Source organism: Colletotrichum gloeosporioides, assembly GCF_011800055.1.
Source record: "Colletotrichum gloeosporioides strain Lc1 chromosome Unknown consensus_99, whole genome shotgun sequence".
In the NCBI taxonomy this organism is placed as follows: Eukaryota; Fungi; Ascomycota; class Sordariomycetes; order Glomerellales; family Glomerellaceae; genus Colletotrichum; species Colletotrichum gloeosporioides.
In genome coordinates this window covers 127280-146445 of record NW_025544744.1, presented here as the reverse complement: position 1 = coordinate 146445, position 19166 = coordinate 127280, and the positions used below count along the sequence as shown (strand labels likewise).

Genomic DNA, 19166 nt, shown 5'->3' with positions numbered 1-19166 from the left:
GGCATATTATTACTATAAAGCTTATCGTAGTAATAGTTAAATACCTTACCTTTAAGCATAATAGAAAAGGCGCCTAAGGTTTAAAACTAGTTAATACCTACCTTAATATAATAATCCTTAAAAATAAGAAGCTTAAAGTTAAAAATATTATATATATCGCCCCTAAAGCGTATACTATTATAATATAACTTTATAAGATCTATAAGTTAATAAGAAGATAGTTAGTTAAGTATAGCTAGGTTAACTAAGTTATAGTTAGCAATATTAATATTAAAGTTGCTCAGAGAGATAAAAGCAGTTAACTAGTAGGTTCTAAAAAGAATTAATCTATCTTAAGTAGGGCTAAAAGATAGCACTATACTAATAGGGGTATAAATAGAGTTAATTAGGGGTACTAAGAGAGGTTTAAGCTTAATACCTTAAATATCATTAAAGAAGTTAGTATTTCTAACAGCTTTCTTAAAAGCAGCAATCTTAGAAGCCTTATTATTAATCTCCTCTATAGTCTACTTATAGAAGTCTTAGTGAAAAGCAGTATAAATATTAGAGGTAATAGAGGTGCTATTCATAATAATATAAACTCTATTAGTAATAAAGAAGTCTCTAAAATCCTTTATAGCAGTAGGGTTACAGCAAGTAAAGGTAGACTCTAGCACCTCTTTAAAATTAATATATACCTAACCCTAGAGGGTAAAGCTAGTAAAGCTATTAAGTTAGTAATACTCTATATTAAATAGAAAGTATAAAGCAAGTTACTATTAAGTAGTAGTGTTTAACTCTAAGTTAATATCATTAAGTTTTCCCTAAACACTATAATTAACTATACTATAAACCTAAGCAGGGATAGGGATAAGGTAGTTACTAACTAGAGGGCTAAGAGGAGGCAAAGGGGGTAGAGAGGGCAATAATCTTAAGTTAGAGGAGTTAGCTATTATTAAAAGGAGTTATTAACAGAGCGAGGCGTTAAGTTAAATAGCAGGCGAGGTTTATTACGCTATAGTCATAAAGAGCTTAACTAGGAACTAAAGTAGCTAAGGCTTATTCGTCTAGTAAATAATTTACCACTCTATTACTTACTTAACTTAACGCAGCTTAATAGTAGTTAAAAACAGAGGTATAAGGGCTAGAGAAGGCCTTTACTAAAGCAAAAGAAGAGTATTATAGAAAGTAGTTAAAGAAGGTAAATAAAGTTTAATAAGTAACATTATTAATAAAGTAGTAAACTCTTAAGGATATAAAAGTAGCGCAGTAGTATTATAGAAGGAGTATAAGTTAATAAAGTTAAAAGATAGTAAAAAATTCTCTTCTTAGCTAGCAGTTAGCAGTTAGCATTTAGTAGTTAAGCAGTAGAAAAATTCTTATAGTAGGGTATATTACGTAAGTAGTTATTATCAAACAGGCTTAAAGCAGCTATTTATTATTAACGTTAACTTAGCGAAGAAGAAGGTAGTTAAAGGCTGTTAAAAGCAGGATAATCTCCTATCTATTCATACAATATGAAAACTCTACTTATAGGGGGGTAAGAGGCTAAAAGAAATAGTTAGTAAGGTAGAAAGTCAACCTTACTATTAATTATAAGTTAATAAGTTAATATTAATATTAAAGGTTAGGTATATAATAAACGCTCTTTAAGTAAGAAGTAGGAGTAATTACTAAGAGCGTTTTAAGTAGGATAGACTATCTCTTAGGTTATATCATAACTACTTCTATTAAGTATAAGATTAGAGGCTATAAAGGCTATTATTACAATCCTACTGTTATTAATACTATGAGGAGATATCACTTAATCCTATTAGTACTAGCGATATTAGCGTCAACATACTCTTCTCAGAGATTAGAGGAAGGTAAGTTCAAGGCAGCTTAAGCAATATAAGCTATCTTTTTCAAAGTTCGTAACTACCTTATTAGTATAGGTTAATTAATTAAGCGTTCCTAGGCAGAATAGATCTAAATAAATATTAATAAGACTACCTCTTCTAAAGCCTTACTAATCTATAGTTAATTAATATATCGCATAGTAGTAACTATAAAGTTAAACTACTAATTAGTATTAGTCTCATAGGACTAGCTAGCTAGTAAAGGTCACTATAGGCAGTAAATATCATATTATATTAACTACGTTAGTAGTGATATATATATAGTTAACTGCATTAGAGGCAGCGGCTGCAATCGCAGCGTTAATCGCAGAGGTCAGTGCCTTACGTAATCGCTAATTATATAAGGCGCACCCAGCTCGATCAACGCTGCAATAGGCTGGCGTTACTAATAATAGTTTAGTCTTTATTATTTTTTACTTTTTTCTTTATAGTATTTAAAAAGTTAATTATTAATTTTAATAATAAGGTTAATATACTAAAGAAAGGTTTTAAGATAGTTAATCTTAATAATCTTATCCTTAACTTTATCTTAAAATCCTTAGTAAAATATAAAAATCTTAGTTTTTTTAATAAAGTTAAGTTAGATATTAAGTTATTTAAATATAATAGTATATTCTTTAATTAATTTTATTTATTATAGCTATATAAGGTCTCTCTTAACTTATTATTTCTTATTAAGGTTTTAGAAGAGAGAGTAAAAAGTATTTTTAAATCCTTTAAAGCTACTATAAATATTATAGGTTTTAATAAAGTATTTATCTAAAGTTTTATACTTAAAGAACTCTTCTTAAATAGGTTTAAATTATTTAAAAGTTTATCTTTATAAATAAATAGTAATATAAATAACTTTCTTAGTTTAGTTAATAAAATCTCTATAATAGAAGTTTTAATAGTTTTTAATTTAGATTAGGAATAATTTAAATTATTTAAAAGTATTATTATAAGTAATTAAAGTATTAAACTTAAGTTTCTATTATCCTCTAGTAGGGGTTATAATAATATTAATAGCTATATATAAAGTATAGATTTCTTCTTAGAGTTCTTTAATATTAGTATTACTATTTTATCTTCTAAATTAGATAACTTTATTTTCTAGGTTTATAATATACTAAGGGCTATTTCTTAGTTATTATATTATTTCTTTAAAACCTTATAGTTCTATAGTAGTATTATTATATATAATTTAAACCTTAGTAATATTATTATCTCTTTTCTTAATTTTAGTTTAAAGGTATTTATAAGTATCTTTTTTTAGAGTTACCTTATTATTAGAGTCTACTACTATAAAAGCTCTTTTAAGTTCTTTAACTAGGTTTTAGATTAGCTATTATAAAGAAGAGGAGGTCTTTAGAGTAAATAACTTAGTAGAGATATATAAAGATATATTTATTATTTTACTATTAGTAAGTGTTAATAGTTAACTTATTAAATAGGAGTAATTAAAGTATTATAGTTAGCTATCTAATAATAAGGTTTACTAATAGAAGTTAAGGATTAATATATTCTAATAGTATACTAAGGTTATAATCTAAGTTATAAGTTATAAGCTAATAGTAGATTAGGTCTTTAGAAACTAAAGTAATTAGTTTTAGACTTAATAAGTAATTTATAGTAAAAGTAAGTTAAGAGTATTTATAAGGATAAATACTAAGTTAATTACTAAAGAACTATAGAAATCTAACCTTAAATAAGGCTTAAATTATACTATATATAAGTTTAATTCTAAGTATATTCCTTTATACCTTAAGTTAATCTAGATTATTTTAATCTAGAATAATTATTTAACCTCTAAGTTATATTAAATTATATTAATCTAATATAATTATTATCTTATTATTATATAACTTAGACTATAGTTCTTTTATTACTAAGTAAGTCCCTATTATTCCTATGATCCTATAATATAAATGTCCTGTCCTAGCTACCTGCTGCCTAAGTAGGTTAGTTAACTGTTATCTATATATAATAGGTTGTAATATTAAGCTTAAGAGACACTGGAACAAATGAGCTATGGCTAATGATTATGATGTTAAAGCGAACGCCGTCGGATTGAACATCTTCTAAAACTCGTCAATACATTGAAAACCTAAGATGTTTTATCGCGACCACAAGGTTTTGGCATGAGCGTCCCTCGTCTGGTCTTCAGCGCGAAGTCACTAGTCCAAGTACTGCGCAGCAATTGGCGACTACGACTAGTCATTATTGGTGCCTGTTTACAGACCCGATGATGATGCGTACTCATGTGAAAGAGTTGCTTCAAATTCACAGTGACTGTCACTGCAAGAAGCAGTCAAACATGTTTAACTGACCAGGCTTGTCGTCTGCGTATTCGTTGAGTTTTGGGCTTGGCTCAAAAGACATCCATGAACGAACTTCAATCCCCCTCCTCCATTTTCATCGTGAGATATCGAAGAGCGATTTCCATTGAACAATTCCTTTTCATAGTGTAACTTTGCTGCTATCAATCGCTCTTTGTGCGGAATAGTCATCATAACTGGCCTCAATCAGTATGTCAGCCCTCACCTGTGAGCCTGCCGAGGGACCTGAACACTCTGATGATTTGGTCATGGTGGAATGCACTGAAGCTTTCCGTATCTGATAGCGACAGTGAGCTATTTGATATAAACAATTTGGCACTTGGGAGCGGTCTCCAGAACTGTAAGAATTTTCTAAAGGCTCTTCGGTCTGGAGATCCTTGGAACCAGATACATCTTCAACATCCGGTTCAAGTATGCGTCTGGGAGCCTGTATGAGGATTGCGGCCATCACAAAGGGTCGTAAGAGAGCCTTAAACGCCTCTTAGATGACTTAACGGGGTTCTCAACAATTATCATAGCATCGGCAAGGAACATCGTCGGTACGTTTATTCTCCGACAGATGTTGGGTGAAACCGACGAGAACGCCGTCTCTCTAAGGCCTTCGGTCCACAAGTCTCTGTGCGAACCGGCTATTCGTACCTCTTAGACGGCAAGCGTTGGGAATGAGGCAAAGTTGGAGTTATTTCACGCTCAAAGATGGGATCAATTGTTGACCCCTCCCTTTCCTCAATTCTCCTGTTCCACCGGACCACAATCATCCGCCCCTTTCGGTCCAAGACATGCCGCTGGCTCCCTTACACCCTTTCTCACCACTGATACCGATCACAATACTAGGATTGTGTAATAAACACTGTATTCATGCTTTGAGCAGACACATCACGGCTGCCTGGGCCTCTCAGCCCTCTTGGGAGACTTCTATCGACCAATTTCATCGACAAGAATAGAAACCTAATAGAAGGAGCCATTCAAATGTTATCCAACTGCATAGTCCACCGAACACCAGGTCATCCTTCTTTCTTTCACAGTTGGCCGCCTGAGGGCGCGCTGGAGTAGCTCAGCCCGGGGAAGAAATGCCTCAATAGAATTATCGTCCCCTGCGTCGCGTGTATCGCAAAAGTCCGACTCGACCAACCTCGTGTCTAGTAGGCTCGTGAGATGGGTCATGGTGCCGTTGAAACGAAGGATGGTGAAAATGTTGCATCGGCTCCCGGGCGACTAGCATGTATGTTTGGAAGGCGCAATGGTCTGGCGAATCGAAGATGCAGCCACGAATAATGCTGACTCTGAATGGTTTTGCTGGCAGATGCAGACGACCAGGTCCCTGGCAGGAGCTTTTCCGGAAGCGAGCCCATGCCCGAAGCGTCGCGGATGGGTCATAGGCAAGTGATCTAGAATCTTGCACCTAGCCGAAAAGCTTCCTCACAGAATTGGCGTTTAGAGATTGACAAGCTTGAAGTCTGGGAATTGATGCTGCAGTTGTCGGGGCTGACAAAGAGGCCGGTCAGGGAGCCATGTTCACCCTACATTGCAACGTGAGTTGGCACTTTCTAGAATAAGATATATGCACCCTTCACACTGCCTCACAAGCTACCCATCTGTGATTTGACTCATATTCTATAGTCTTGATAAGATGCAGTTGAATCTATTCTATCCACAGAGGCTGCCTCAACCCATTAGAAACTACGGCCGGCTCCCCATTACGGGGACAAAGAAACCTTCCATCGTCCGTAATGAGGGCCATATCTAAACAATCCATGTTAACCCAATCTCTGGGCAGGAAGAAATGCTGATGGATCTGGTGGCTCTCGAGGTCATCTAGTGACCATGTGCAAAGCCAGAAGTCTTTGTCTAAGAAGGCAAGCGAACATCCATGTCAATGAAGCCCTGCCATGGAATTATTTCGCGGCCTTCTCTGTTGAGAACCCATGGCGACCTCATCCAGGACAAATCCGAGGGATACCTCTATGCGCTCCGAAACCTTTGTTGGGAGGGTTATTGCGGCAACTCTGAGTGATGGCCGAGATATCGCGTGACCCTGTAGAAAGGAAGCCTCCAGGATGAACAAGTCTGTAATGAATCTTCCCTGGGCAACTCGGTTCGAAACTTGAACAAAAATGAATGAGTTGTCTGGGGAGATGAAGACTTTTGCCACGGAAAACTCAGTTTCGGAGAGGCTCATTGGGTACGCTGCTGATGGCCGACGTGACAATGCCGAAGTCAGATCAATGTGCCTGGACTCGAGATCTTTGAACTCTATGGCCCATCCGCCCAGAGGATTGCCTTTATCCCATGGAAAAGCTTCGATCCTGCTAGAACTGATAGATTCCAGAGAGTCCCCTGAGAACGGGTGCAACATCCACTGTGACGGTTCATTTCCAGCGGGACGGCAGGCGAGATTTGTTCCGTTGGTAACAGAACAAACATTCGTGAACTGGAACCACATAACGAAAATCATCTGCCTCTTTTGGTCGAATAGAAGCTGTAGAACCGGTTTCTGCGATTTTGTTCCGAATGTTTTGCCTGGAGACGCATTCGTTGCTGATGGGGCTTGCCTGACGGCGACTCTTCCGTCATTTTCTGCTGTGGCAATTCAGCACTCATCGCTGCTTCATGCCATACATGAGATTCCCATGTAGCTGCAGGCAACTGAGAAGTCTGGTAATCCGTCTCCAGGCACTACAGTCAGTGTACGAGCCTCATTACAGAAGCAAACACGGGTGCCCCCTTTGCCGACAGCCAAGGACGTGATCGGCTCCAAGATCACCGCTGACGTTTCCGAAACAAGAGACACGTTGGCGGATCCGGCACTAGAACCGGTTGTCTCACGAACAGGGCGAGGTTTTTTGATCGAATCGGGCTAGCGTCTATGCCGCTCTAACTCAGGCTCGCCTTAGTGTGGGTTCCCAAGTACCTCAGGCATGTGCCCTGAGTAGCTCAGGCTAATACATATGAACAACGAAAGGCTTTATTCATTTCATTATGCATGTGGCATATATATGGGGATAACTTTGGGAAATTCCAACCATGTTATTCATCCCCACCGTAGGTTTATGTCCATCATTTTAACCAGTAATGCACTTAACATGTATCTTGGGCTATCTACTCCATAAAATGCCTTCCTGGAAAGTCACTACCGACTAACTTGCCTGCGTCGCCTGTCGTCGCCTACTGTTGAACTGCGCATCCTGGCATCTCGGCACACAGGACACCGCCGTAGATGCGGCAAACAGCATTTGCATACCACATGACCGCAACATAACCTGCGACGGGACATTTTCTCGTCACAAACTGCGCATGAAAGATTGTACACCCTCTGTATCTGCTGCAGGTTTTGGGGCTCATGACAAGGGCACGCGTGCTGGTCTGCACTAGGTGTTCCTGAGCAACAGGAAACACAAATCGACTATGTTGGTCAGTTGGCATCATTTTTCGCTCAAAGGTCGGAAGCTTACGCAACCACAGCGATTGTGTATGAACTTCGGGCCGTCGGCCTCGATGAGGGCGCTACAAGCGATACAGCGCTCCGGATCGCGCATACGAGACACAAATTAGCCCCTTGAGTGCTCCGGTTCTGAAGGCAGTGCAGTGCCAGAGCCCTCGTTACCGTGTTCATCAGACGCGTCAACACGGCCATCGTCATTGATCCCAATAGGAGAGGCTGCCAGCATCCTCAGCGGTGAGATCGATGAATACAGGCCCACGAGAAGAGCCCCCAGCGTCGTCCGCCACGCCCGCAAGGTCGATAATATCGCGGGTACGCGGGAGGTTGTCGGTATCCTCAGTCTCAACGGTGAGGTCAATGACCTCAGGTTCCAGCGTCGGATTGTCGCCGGTTGTATCGGGAGCAACGATTCCAGACATGGGGCCGGCGAACTCGAATCCGAAGTCGAGGATAATGTAGCCCAGGCTGAGGCTGCCACGGATCTGAGCGCAGTTTCGAGAAGGCATTGCCGAAACCAGCGATTCTGTGTTGAGGAGAGAGTCCAGAATGTGTTTGCTAATCAAGAGAGAATATAGTGCTACTGACTCTGGAAGACGGATAATGCTGGGGATCAGACTGGCCATATATACAATCGCTAACGGCATTGTCGGCTCGAAGCTCCTCATGCTACTGAGCTATCGTATGGAAGCCCCTTTTCACCGTTACCGAGCCCCTGCTCCGAAAAGAATCACTGACACGATCTTTGTTAATAGGTGTATTATGTTACTTACAATGTACCTGGTCACTCATTTGCCTGATAACCTCCTACGAAGTTATCACGCTTGTCCAGAGGCCTCCAACAGATGGATCCTGATAACTTCCCGGGAAGTTACTAAGCTTCTTCAGGCACCAGTAGCCCGTATAACAGGTCTCCGGTCATAGTCGGGGACGTTGCAACCCCGTAGCGGGGATGGTTCTAGGATCCCAGTCCATATCGCCAGCAGGCCGAACATGATGTCTTGTGATAGCTTCCTGGAAAGCCTGACTTCAGGCCCCCAGTCCTTTACGGCCAGAAGCCTCTCTAAAGGCAATCGGGGCTTGGCAAGAGGTTGGTTTGCTCCTTCCTAGCATGGCAAAAGACCCAAATGGCATGTCAGCTATCCACAAAGCCTCGTCCACGGGGCGGATTGGCTACCTTCCTGGGGAGTCATCACCACCATGCGAGGCTAAGCATACATCTTCCCCAATATGAAGAATCTTCTAGTCACTTTGAACCCTGAATAGGCTGATTGCTTCATAGCAAGGCATTTTTGCGGATATGGCCCGCGGACAAGGGCGTTGTCACGATGTATGGAATATCAATCGCCTGGAATCCGGCATAACTGCAGAGTCTGGCCATGCGGATGTAGCAGAGTTCCACCGGAAGCCATCATAATGGTCACTTGATCTTTGCTGGGGGAGCATGTAGAACTGGCCCTTCTCGAGACTCTGTGCCGTTCGTTGGCAGCTTCGGGGCACTCTTGCCTGCATTGCGGTTACGACGTCTCCTCGAGAAAGCCTTGGGTTCCCACCGGACTTTTGTCACCCATCCCGGAGTCAACACCCTTCTGGGGGACATCGTCATGCATTCGAGGTCCAACGGTAATCTTGTTCAATCTGCCTTGCCATCAGAGACGCAGAGTCACAGCGTCCGATAGTGACTCGGCTGACCCTAAGCAATATCAGGTTTCGAATAGAAGAGCATGGAACATTCGGCAAGCCACTCAACTATTCTCAACCTCTAAACGCGAGACAGAAACGGCCGAAAACTGTCTTTCCGATGTTCGCAAACTCTGCATCCTGGGCATAGAGCATGACTGCCTTGTATGACGTGCTCTCCTAGCCGCCGCACTTGCCGCTGCCCCTGAGCAACACCAGGTCATGAACGCCGATTGATCTCCATGGAACTCTATCCCTTTCGAGGTGGGCCGCATGCGGCCGTTGGCCATTCCAAGTCTTCTTACAAGCCGGCAATATAACGGCGTGCGGGGAGGGAAAGGGTCAGGGGAGAGCTCTAAATTATACAAGAACGTCGACATCTGCAAGGCAAAGCTCACCAAGCTTTTCTTGGCCAATTCTCAAGCACCTACTTCCACCATTCGGCATACACACCTCCAAACTGAAAACGAAGGACTGTTCACAGTCATTTGAGGCCATAATTGGCTTATTTGAGAGCTTTGTCGTCAACATCGACGCTCAAATGCTGGACAAACTAGCGCAAGACCCTCGCGTAAGCCAGATCTCAACTATCTGCTTTCTTAGTACGCTAACAGCCAAAATTGGAACGAAGCTTTTCGCAAGCTCTGTGAAAAGGAGCCCGAGCAGGTTTCCACGCTTGCTTGGAAGGTCATTCAGATATGCAACGAGCACACGGATCCGTGTCGGTTTCCCAGTCAAGCACTGGAACTGGACAGCAAGAATCTCCGGACGCCCCTATGAAGTCAAGAGCTGCCAAACCCGGATAGCCAGATATACATACGCCTACCATCGATACCCAGGTATTACCAGCAGGCATTTGCGGGTTCAGCAGCTTTGAATGGCAAAAAGACTGTAACCCAAGCCAACTTGCCCAAGGAATCTACCGAAGACCGAAGAGCTCTGGGCGCTCTGGCGCTCGCTGCTTCCCAATTGCCGACTACCCCGGCCTCCAGCCCCGAGATTAATCCATTCCCGTCTGCCGTTCTCGAGTGTTCCGAGGAAGGCCAGGAGACATCTACACTCGCCATTTCTATACAGGATCACAGCAGCAACTCCATATTTGCCAGAGGTTTCTCTGTAAGCCATCCTGGCCCTCGAATATTTCCCCGTGAGAGTCATACGGCAGTCAACAAGGTGCGCCTCCAGGCGGCAAACTGCGAAGAAAAAGTTAGAAGGGAAGAAAGAAAAATTGCCAGAGACCAGGAGTTGGAGTTTTCGCAAACTGTCGACGAAATTCACCTGCGGGGTAGTACATCTCTTGCTCCGGCCCCTGAACTGGTCGACTCAACCGCTCATACCACGGAAGTAGCTAGATCAGTAGCTTACCATTTGCCCCGAGCTGGAACGCCTGAGCCGGCTGAGACTAATCCTTCATTTCCAGACACCAGCCTAGAAGAGACTCAAGTCTCGCCAGCCGTTTCGCCTAAGGACCCTAACAGTAACTCCCTAACTCCGAGTCAGTCGGTCTCCCGTCCAGAAGAGACTCAGCTCCCGCAGGCCGGTTCGCCTGAGAATACTAATACCGGATCCAGCTTGCCTTCTCGAAGCAGTAGTCCTGGAGCAAGTCACACAAGCCTTGAAGCTCCTGATGCTGAGCAGTCTGACACCGACCGGCCTGACGCCGATCAATTTGATGCCGAGCAATCTGACGACGACCAGCCTGATGCCGACCAGGCGTCTCGTGAGAGCACGCCCGCAGCGTACGTGGCTGAATACCCAAGCCCTGAAGCAAGTCAAACTTCCCGGGTCAATACGCCCATCTGCCGTTTGGCTCATTGCTAAATGACACCTGAAGCGTTCACCGCCGATCACCGGTCACAACCCGACACTCCGGGATCATCGCTGCCAGGGACGTCTGACAACACCATCCACGTGTGCACTACCGAGTCGCAAGTCGACGACACTGCGTACACATCATCACAGGAGGCTCAATCTATGACAATTCCAACAAACCGAGAAACAAACATGAGGATTATCAGCCAAGACATCTCCGACTTCGTTATCGAGTTGTTGAAGGTCATTCAGGGGCTCAGCCAAGAACACATTGGGAACTCCCAGGAGACTATTCAGATGATTTTCAACGATTTGAACTCGCCAGACTGTGATCCGAAGCCAACGAATGGAGCGACATGGTTCACGATTTTGGAGACAGGAAGCGATGAGCGTCAAAGAGTCGCGAATGTCAACATGGCCGAACTGATGGGGTTTGCTCGATGGCATCAAAGTCAGACCTCAGCGCTGAGCAAGCTATACCCCGACAAGAAGGAGAAAACGATCTCATCGGAGGTCGTAGACGTATTCTTTCACAGATTCTAAATCGAAGCGACGAGCCCCATGTTATCGGCAAGCAGCGAAAGTTGGTTAATACTCGGCTCACACGGGGCCGCAAGCTGCTCAACCTCGCCGAAGAGTTCGGATACGGCATCCTGTTCGTCAGAGATATATAGTATGTCTCGTGCAACCTAGTAACTGCAATGACTGACCCGTCCACATGAGGGAACTGGCGAAGTCTACGAATGAAGCCTTGAGTGCTTCAACCGCAGCTACACGCGATGACGACAAGAAGTCGGCCGTTATCAAACACCTTGGTCGTCAATTCACCCAGCTCTTACAACACGGCAGAACGAATATCCAAGACTTCGTCGATGATCTTCAGAGTGGGCATGAAGATCTAGCTCGAATGATGCATTGGAGAGCCGTGAGCTGCAGTTAGTTAGACGACCAAGTAGTTGATCTGGTCAACGCTGCCAATCAACATGTTTTACGCCAGGATTTCATTCTCAGAAGCGGAGATAGCTATCTTGCTATTCCAATCTCTACAGACCACTTCGAGAGCCTCCATTCCAAGACTCTCTTGACCCACGCCGCTATTCTGGCAGCATTGCACTTGGCGGATAAACCAGCTTGTGTGCGGATTGGCCGCATAATTCACGTCCCCGGCGTAGACCTGGATATGATGGAGACGCCATGCTCTTTAGACGAAGCCAAAGATTAAATCACCGCCTGGCGTAGTGGTATCAAGCCTGGACAGGACGAAGACTTAGTCTCTTTCTTCCCAGTCTTTCATGGCGACAATTATTTCACCCTCTTAGAGGTCAACAAGCGTGAGAAAAAGGTCCGCCACTTCCATTTGAAACACGACAAGTAACGTATCACTAGGAGTATCCAGGTAAGCAAACAAGGAATATAAGAATTGGGAATACGCTAAATTTATAGCACAAAGTATTCCGCCCCTATCCCGTTTTTAAAGTAAGCCTCTTTTTCTCCGATTTGGCCTCTCAACTTGTATAACATCCAGCGCTTTTTCAAGCGCCTGCTTCTCCAGATTACTCTAGTCTTCCTTCAGCCTACCTATAGAGAGAACAAATCATCTAATTCTAGATATCTAGCAATCATATCCGCAACAGCAAAACCCCAGAGGCCCCAGTCCTATCTTAATCAAGAACGATAGTCTAAGAATGTTCGGCATGCTTACAGGAAGTAATAAGCTGGACTACAATATTATTAGACTTGAGTTGGTTCGCACATTCAAGCTTGGAGTGAACAGCCCTTGTTCCAAGTCAAAGATACGGGGACAAAAGGACGCTGGGATTCATCAGCACAGGCAACCGAAGAGGAGCCGAGACAGCGCAAGCGCCGTATGATTTGAGTCAACTACACTACAAAATTTATCAATTCTATCGCAACTTATCAAAAGACTACTATCAAGCGTAATGAAGGCTGCCACGATCCATATCTTGTTCGTCAATACTCTATATGAGCTGGAGACAGCTCGGTTGGCGAACTCGAATCCCAGTGGAGGGCGCGACAAGGCAGATGGTTCATTGGAAATTGAAGTGGTATTAGAGGATGTTTCATTCAGCAATGAGAAAGCGTTGAAAAAGCTGATTCTTAATGATGGTACAGGCATAGACGTTGCTGTCGCCGGCAGAAGGTTTAGGTTGATGGGCGAAAGGTGTGTGTCTGCAGCCGGCATGGTGTTGGTGGGCATTTGTACTGGAATTGTTTGAGTCGATTGACACTGAATGTATTTAGTGATGGTCATAGTGACAGTAGATATGTTCGTTATAGTAGTTGCAACTGCTGTCGTGCGCAGTGTGAGAGAGGGCTCAGGTGGCAATAGGCTGACAGATGTGCCTGTTGCTGAAGAGCCCCAGTCCGCTATACTGTCACTTTGGGAGGTTGTGAAAAGCCCTTGGAAATGGATGGTGCATGGTGGTGGCTGTGAGGCAGACGGCGGTCTCTTAGGCTTCCATGTTGGTTCCGCGACCCCCTCAAACACCCCTGACAGGTCTTGGTTGCATCTAGTTACCGAAGGTACCATCTGGTGTTAGTGGATGTTTGGACAATGTTGTTATCATAATCCAGACATTGCCAAGCGGGACTAATATCCAGGCTTGTTGGAACAAGGACTTGTGGGAAGTGTGCTTCTTCTCTTGGCCCTCGGCCCAACAATAACATGGAACCGTGCCAACACGGAAATATTGTAGGCCGAAGTTCACCTTGTCCCCAAGCAAAAGCACACGGTGCAGCTACACATAAGTACCTTACCTATGGATACCCCCGCTGCGAGCTGAAGCCCGTCTTCTCTCTCTGCTCACCGCTCTCAGCTCTTAACCTCCCTCTTTCCCTCAGCAATCGATCATCATTGTCTTCCGCAAAAGACTGTACAGCATTGCCCAACTCCAGCCAGACTCGTTTCCAAGCTTCCCACGCCTCCCCAACGAGATCCAGGATTTGATATGGGACCTCGCCCTCGACGGCCCTCCTGCCGCCACTTCGCCGCCCTCGAGAGGCTCGTGTTCTGGAAACTGGCCCAAAGTTTGCTACGACCGAGGTCATTGAGGTGGCTTATGCCCACGCTGGAAAGTCTCACAACCGTCGCTCCGCCTCGTGACGTCGCGAAATATCTGCACCCAACGGCGCACAACGCCATGCTGCAGACCTGCCGGGCTTTCTGCATGACCGTGCTTCGGAGTCGAGAAGCCTGGGGCCCGGAACGCACGCTCGAACTCTATGGAAACGACGAGGACTTCCGGACCAAACTCTTCACCGTGATGTTGGAAGGCCGCATCGAGCAAGGTGATCCCAGACCGTGGTCAAGTCATGGAGATGAAGAAAGAGACATGGCAGCAGATAGGCATTGCGGATATCAGGCGCCGATGGTTGTTGACATCCCGTCCCGCTTCATCGATGGCTCTCGAGATCTCGTCATCTTGCACAAAAGCTGGTTCCGCGTTGCGTCAGTCGAGCACAGCGACAGCGGTATCTTGTCTTGGCGGCTGCCCATCCAACAAGCACGGTACATCGCTTTAGATTGGCCTGGCGACTCCGTCCACGGGCGGAGAGGAGTTGACGTCGTCTGCTTCTTGTTCTTGCACTTTCGGTGAGAAGTTCTTTACCTTCTTGTCAGCCCGGACGACCTCGAAGGGGTTCTCAGGCAACGGGGTCCCGTCAGGTGACGCCAGAGATTGCCAGGGCCCGGCGGCAAGACTTGGAGCGGCCATTCCGAAAGCCAGGCATGAAGCCCCCGGTTGCGGAAATTCCAGACCGGTTCTGGTAAGGGAAACGAGAGTTTTTTGTGCTCGACTGGGATGAAGTGGAGCGGAGGATGGATGGTGTCCTCGGAGGTTTTGAGCGAACTTACGGAAGAGATATTGGAAACGAGACAGCAGGAGGAGGAGATCTGCGAAGGTCATTATGGAGACCAAGGCTGCGAGCAGAGACCGGACAACCTCCCCTCAGCATGGAGAATCATGCCATGACGGGACTGGGAGTGAGGGCATTTGACCGAGGAATATACAAACATACCCACACAGACTCGCACAGGGCGCGTATACGACTGAGGGCAAGTCACGGAAAGCCTTCCGACATTATTTAAGTTACATGAGAACACCTTTCCTCAGGAAATGCCTAGCCAAACCCGCAATAACCTCCAACTGTGATGTCTGATCAACATTATGCTTCAGCCTCTCCGCGGCGCGGCCGAAGATATGCCACACCTCTATGTACTTGTTTTCCGTATTCCGGTTAGTGCCGATTGACGCCAACGCGAGGTCCATCTGTCCGCGTTCACGTATCTTCTCCAGGTCCTCTTTATAAATGGCCACGGTCGGATCAGTTGGCTTCGTCTCGTCGGTGTGAAAGACTCCTAGCCGGACGCACTCGATGATGAGAGCGGCCAGGCCAACCGCGAGGGCGTTGGCCACGGAGCTTCCCGAGTGGCCCTCCAGCTCCGGGCCCTTGACGCCGTACACATCCCCAATGGCCACCTCGTGGCCGGGGAAGATGTAGTTCAGCTCGTGCGTGTCGCCGACGTTGTTCACGATGGCCCCCGTGGCCTTTGCCGCGCCGATCCTGAAGCTCTTGTTGTGGCTGCTGTGCGGGTACGTCAGGTCAGCCGATTTCCCCTGGTCGCTGGCCGCGCAGAACATGAGGATGCCCTTGTTGCTGAGGGCGTCGTGGATCACGTCGTCAAAGCCTTTTTTCACGGCGTCTTCCGTTGGTGGTTTCATCGTCCATGACGTGCAAATGATATGGACTTCTAATTCTGCTGCGTATTTGACGGCCTGGGTATTTGGGTTAGAGATGGAGAATAGAGAGCCAAAGGGTTTAGGATGGTCTCACCTGTATCGCGCTTTCAGGGCGGATTTGAAGTTTGTTGGAGCCTTGCCCATGAAAGGTCTGCAGCTTAATAACATGAATGGTGGCGCTGGGACAGACACGGAGAATAAGCCTCGCCATTAACGTTCCGTGGCCGGACTTCGAGTCCCAGTACGGAGAGACGCGCCAGGTCGAACCATCCCGATAGTGATGGAAGCTCTGTCCCGGGAACTCGAAACCTCTGAGATCTGGATGAGTAATGTCGGTACCGTCGTCTATCAGGGCCACTTGTACTGGAGCCGGGGATTCGCCGCTTCTGGGCTTCCGAAGCACTTGGATTTGCCTGAAGTAGGAAGCAAACTCCTCCATGCATTGCATCCACTTGTGCGGGTCGACAGAGCGTTCCTGGTTCGGGTTGAGCGGGATGGAAAATTGGTGAGCACCATTTGGACGGCGACCGCCGGTCGATTTGGGGCGAATGACCCGAGGTTTTGGCCTCTCGGTGGGCCACGCCTCGTAAAGCCTTTTCTCAAATTCATCGAGATTTTCCCTTGTTCTTGTGTCCGATTCGAGACCCTGGGAGTTGAAGCAGTTAACATGCGTAAACCAAAGGTGGAATGTTCAGTCACCCTACCTCGTCCTGACTGAGGTGGATCGTCTCCAACGTGGGTATCATAGCCAGTCCTTCCTTCTCGGACCATGCTCTGAGCACAGGGTTTCCTCCACCCCACTGGAGATGGATTTCTCGAAGGCATTTCCCTACTCGAACAAGTGTGACTGGATCAAGATCTAGTCTTCGCCAGTCCAAGATCTCCACATCCTGGAAAAGCTAAGTAATGGGAACACTTTTGACTCGGTATACATGTGACCACTTACAAATGATTTCAGTGCGTCCTCAATTGCCTCATCGCTGTGCGATGGAGCCTCAAGGTCGTCCACAATAACCTAACCCGCTGCTCGTTAGACATGCAAGACACCAGGCACAGCACTTGACCTCCAGTCTTTGCAGGTTAAAGCCCACCTTTATAATACGTTTGACTCCCTTGTTTCTGAGCCACTGGAAATAGAAAGTCATGTCCTAAGTTACTTAGCCTCTACGTACCTACCAGAGCTAGGTTATGTTGGTAAATGAAGCGTACCTTTCGGCCCTTATGACGTGAGTCCGAGATGTCCTCGTTCTCTTCCAACTGAACCCGCGGAAAAGCCACGTACTGCAGGGCAGAATCAAACTTAAGGTGGCGGAATTGCTTTTCAAAGTCGCGCTCGGTAAACTTCCTGGGCTCGCCAAAGTCAAACCACAACTGCCTGGCATCTTCTCAAGCGTTAGGCACAATCCCTAAGAACCAAGTCCAGTCCATGAAAGCGAAACCGGGAAAATAATCTACATACCTCTTTCTTCTGGATCATGTAAGAATTGGACCACACGGTCTGGTCTTTGGGTACGGAGGTAATGAAGCTTGAGCTGCTCGCCTATTTGCTGGGCGGCCTTCTCTCGTTCTTCGTTCTGCAGGTCCCGGTCTGTTGGAGGACGAGCAGAAGCCTCCGGAAATCCCGCAGGGCCAGGGACTTTGGACTTCAGGTCATTAGATCTGGGTGTCTCAGTACCTTTCAAGTTGGCAGATGGCATAGAGTCTCTCCGCTGTATCCCGAAGCCTGCTCCGTAAGCCTTGTCGTTTGGCAACGGTGGAGGTCCCATACTTCCCTTTTCTATCCTTGAAGCGCCCTTCTTGCCCTCTGCTTTGGCATCAGGCGGTCCGGTCTGGCGGTCTTTTGCCTGACTAAGAGCACCCTGAGCGTGCTTCTTTGGGAGCCCTGCCGGTGGTTTCGTGTTACCCTCGGCCCTCCTTCGGGATTTCTCATGGTACTGATAGACAGAAAGAGGTCGCTTAGAGAACGATGGTCTTGTGATCGCGACCATAAGTGCTTGCTGCCCTCGCCGGAGTAGCTCGTTGACTATGCCAACTTGGTCCTTACAGCATCTTTCATACTCGACAGCCAAATGGAGCGGCGTCCGGCCTTCGAAGTCCTCAACGGTGAACATTTCTTCGGGAACGAAATCGCACATCCTCTTGATGATTGCCCCCCGGGCTTTTCCCTTGCTAAAATTGGTAAAGGAGGAAGTCAAAGCGGTATGAAGGCATGTTGTAGTTTTGCGATCGTTGTTGTGGTTGGCGCACTCACTGCGGAGAGCTTCAGTGAGCTGCGACATGGTCTCGGGCTTTTGGTTAATGCAAGCTGCATGCGTGAACATTTCGTTGCCCACGCTCAGGGCGGCCGTTAGAGGCGTTCGTTTGGTGTCGTCCAGAACACCCATCAAGTCCGGAGATTTGTAGATGGCACGGGTCATCAACCATGACAAGTTGGGTTTGCGGTTGTAGTCGTAGTAGGCCAGATAATGCAGAAAATTCTGGTCTTCCCATGTGCGCCTGTGCCACTGCGGCGTCCGCGCAACCACAAACGCCATCCCTTGCTTCTTTTCTTCCTTCGTCTCGGGCTTCTTTGGAAAGAGCCTCCTTGCATCCTCGAGATCCTTCTCGAACTGTGACTTGACGTGATCTTGATGATCGAAGTCCGTCACGCTGGCTGCCAGTGGCTCAAAATCCTCCTCATCCTCGAAGTCGTCCTCAACATCCTCTGATTCAGTGGGTGCACCGCGTAGACCCTCCATACCATGGATATCATGATCACCCATCATGTTGTAGTTTGGCAGAAGAAACGAAGATGCCATATCTAGCCGAAACGGCCATGTCGTAATATGAAGAAGGGAAGACGGTCACCCAATAAAATAAGTCTAGCCGATTTGCTCAAGCCGCAAGAACAAGGCTCGGCTCGCCCCCGTCTCCGCCAAGGTGGGCTTCGGTACTCTATCGAAGCCGCCGAGGCTTGGCATCTGCATGTCAGACTCAGGTGCATCTGAATATTGCGCAATCCCGAGCTTTCGAGGGCCAACTATTGGATGCCTTGCAGGATTGTATGACCACCATCTAGCGACAGTCCCTAAAAGGGACAGATCTCCGGGTTTCGTGCAGTCGGCCCACAGCAAGTATTCAAGGTGTAACTGCTACTTACATCCCGCACAGCCTGATCTGCCGCCACGCTGAGATCGCAAAATAGTCACGAAAAGAGTCTTGATGATAAAGCGAGGGGTCGAACGCGCTGGGTGGTGTTGAGAGAGTATTGAAATACCATGAGATCGCCCTGCCCTCGACT

General features: G+C 46.2%; 1 protein-coding gene across 1 annotated transcript; it reads right to left on the bottom strand.

Moving 5' to 3' along the window:
* Positions 1–15235: 15235 nt before the first annotated feature.
* On the bottom strand, positions 15236–18684 carry GCG54_00015272 (uncharacterized protein; the record flags this gene model as incomplete). The annotated part of the gene is made up of 6 exons (XM_045415082.1): positions 15236–15922; positions 15981–16532; positions 16591–16776; positions 16833–16901; positions 17096–17268; positions 17346–18684. 6 exons carry the CDS (start codon positions 18682–18684, stop codon positions 15236–15238), a joined length of 3006 nt encoding a protein of 1001 aa, XP_045257451.1.
* Positions 18685–19166: the final 482 nt, after the last annotated feature.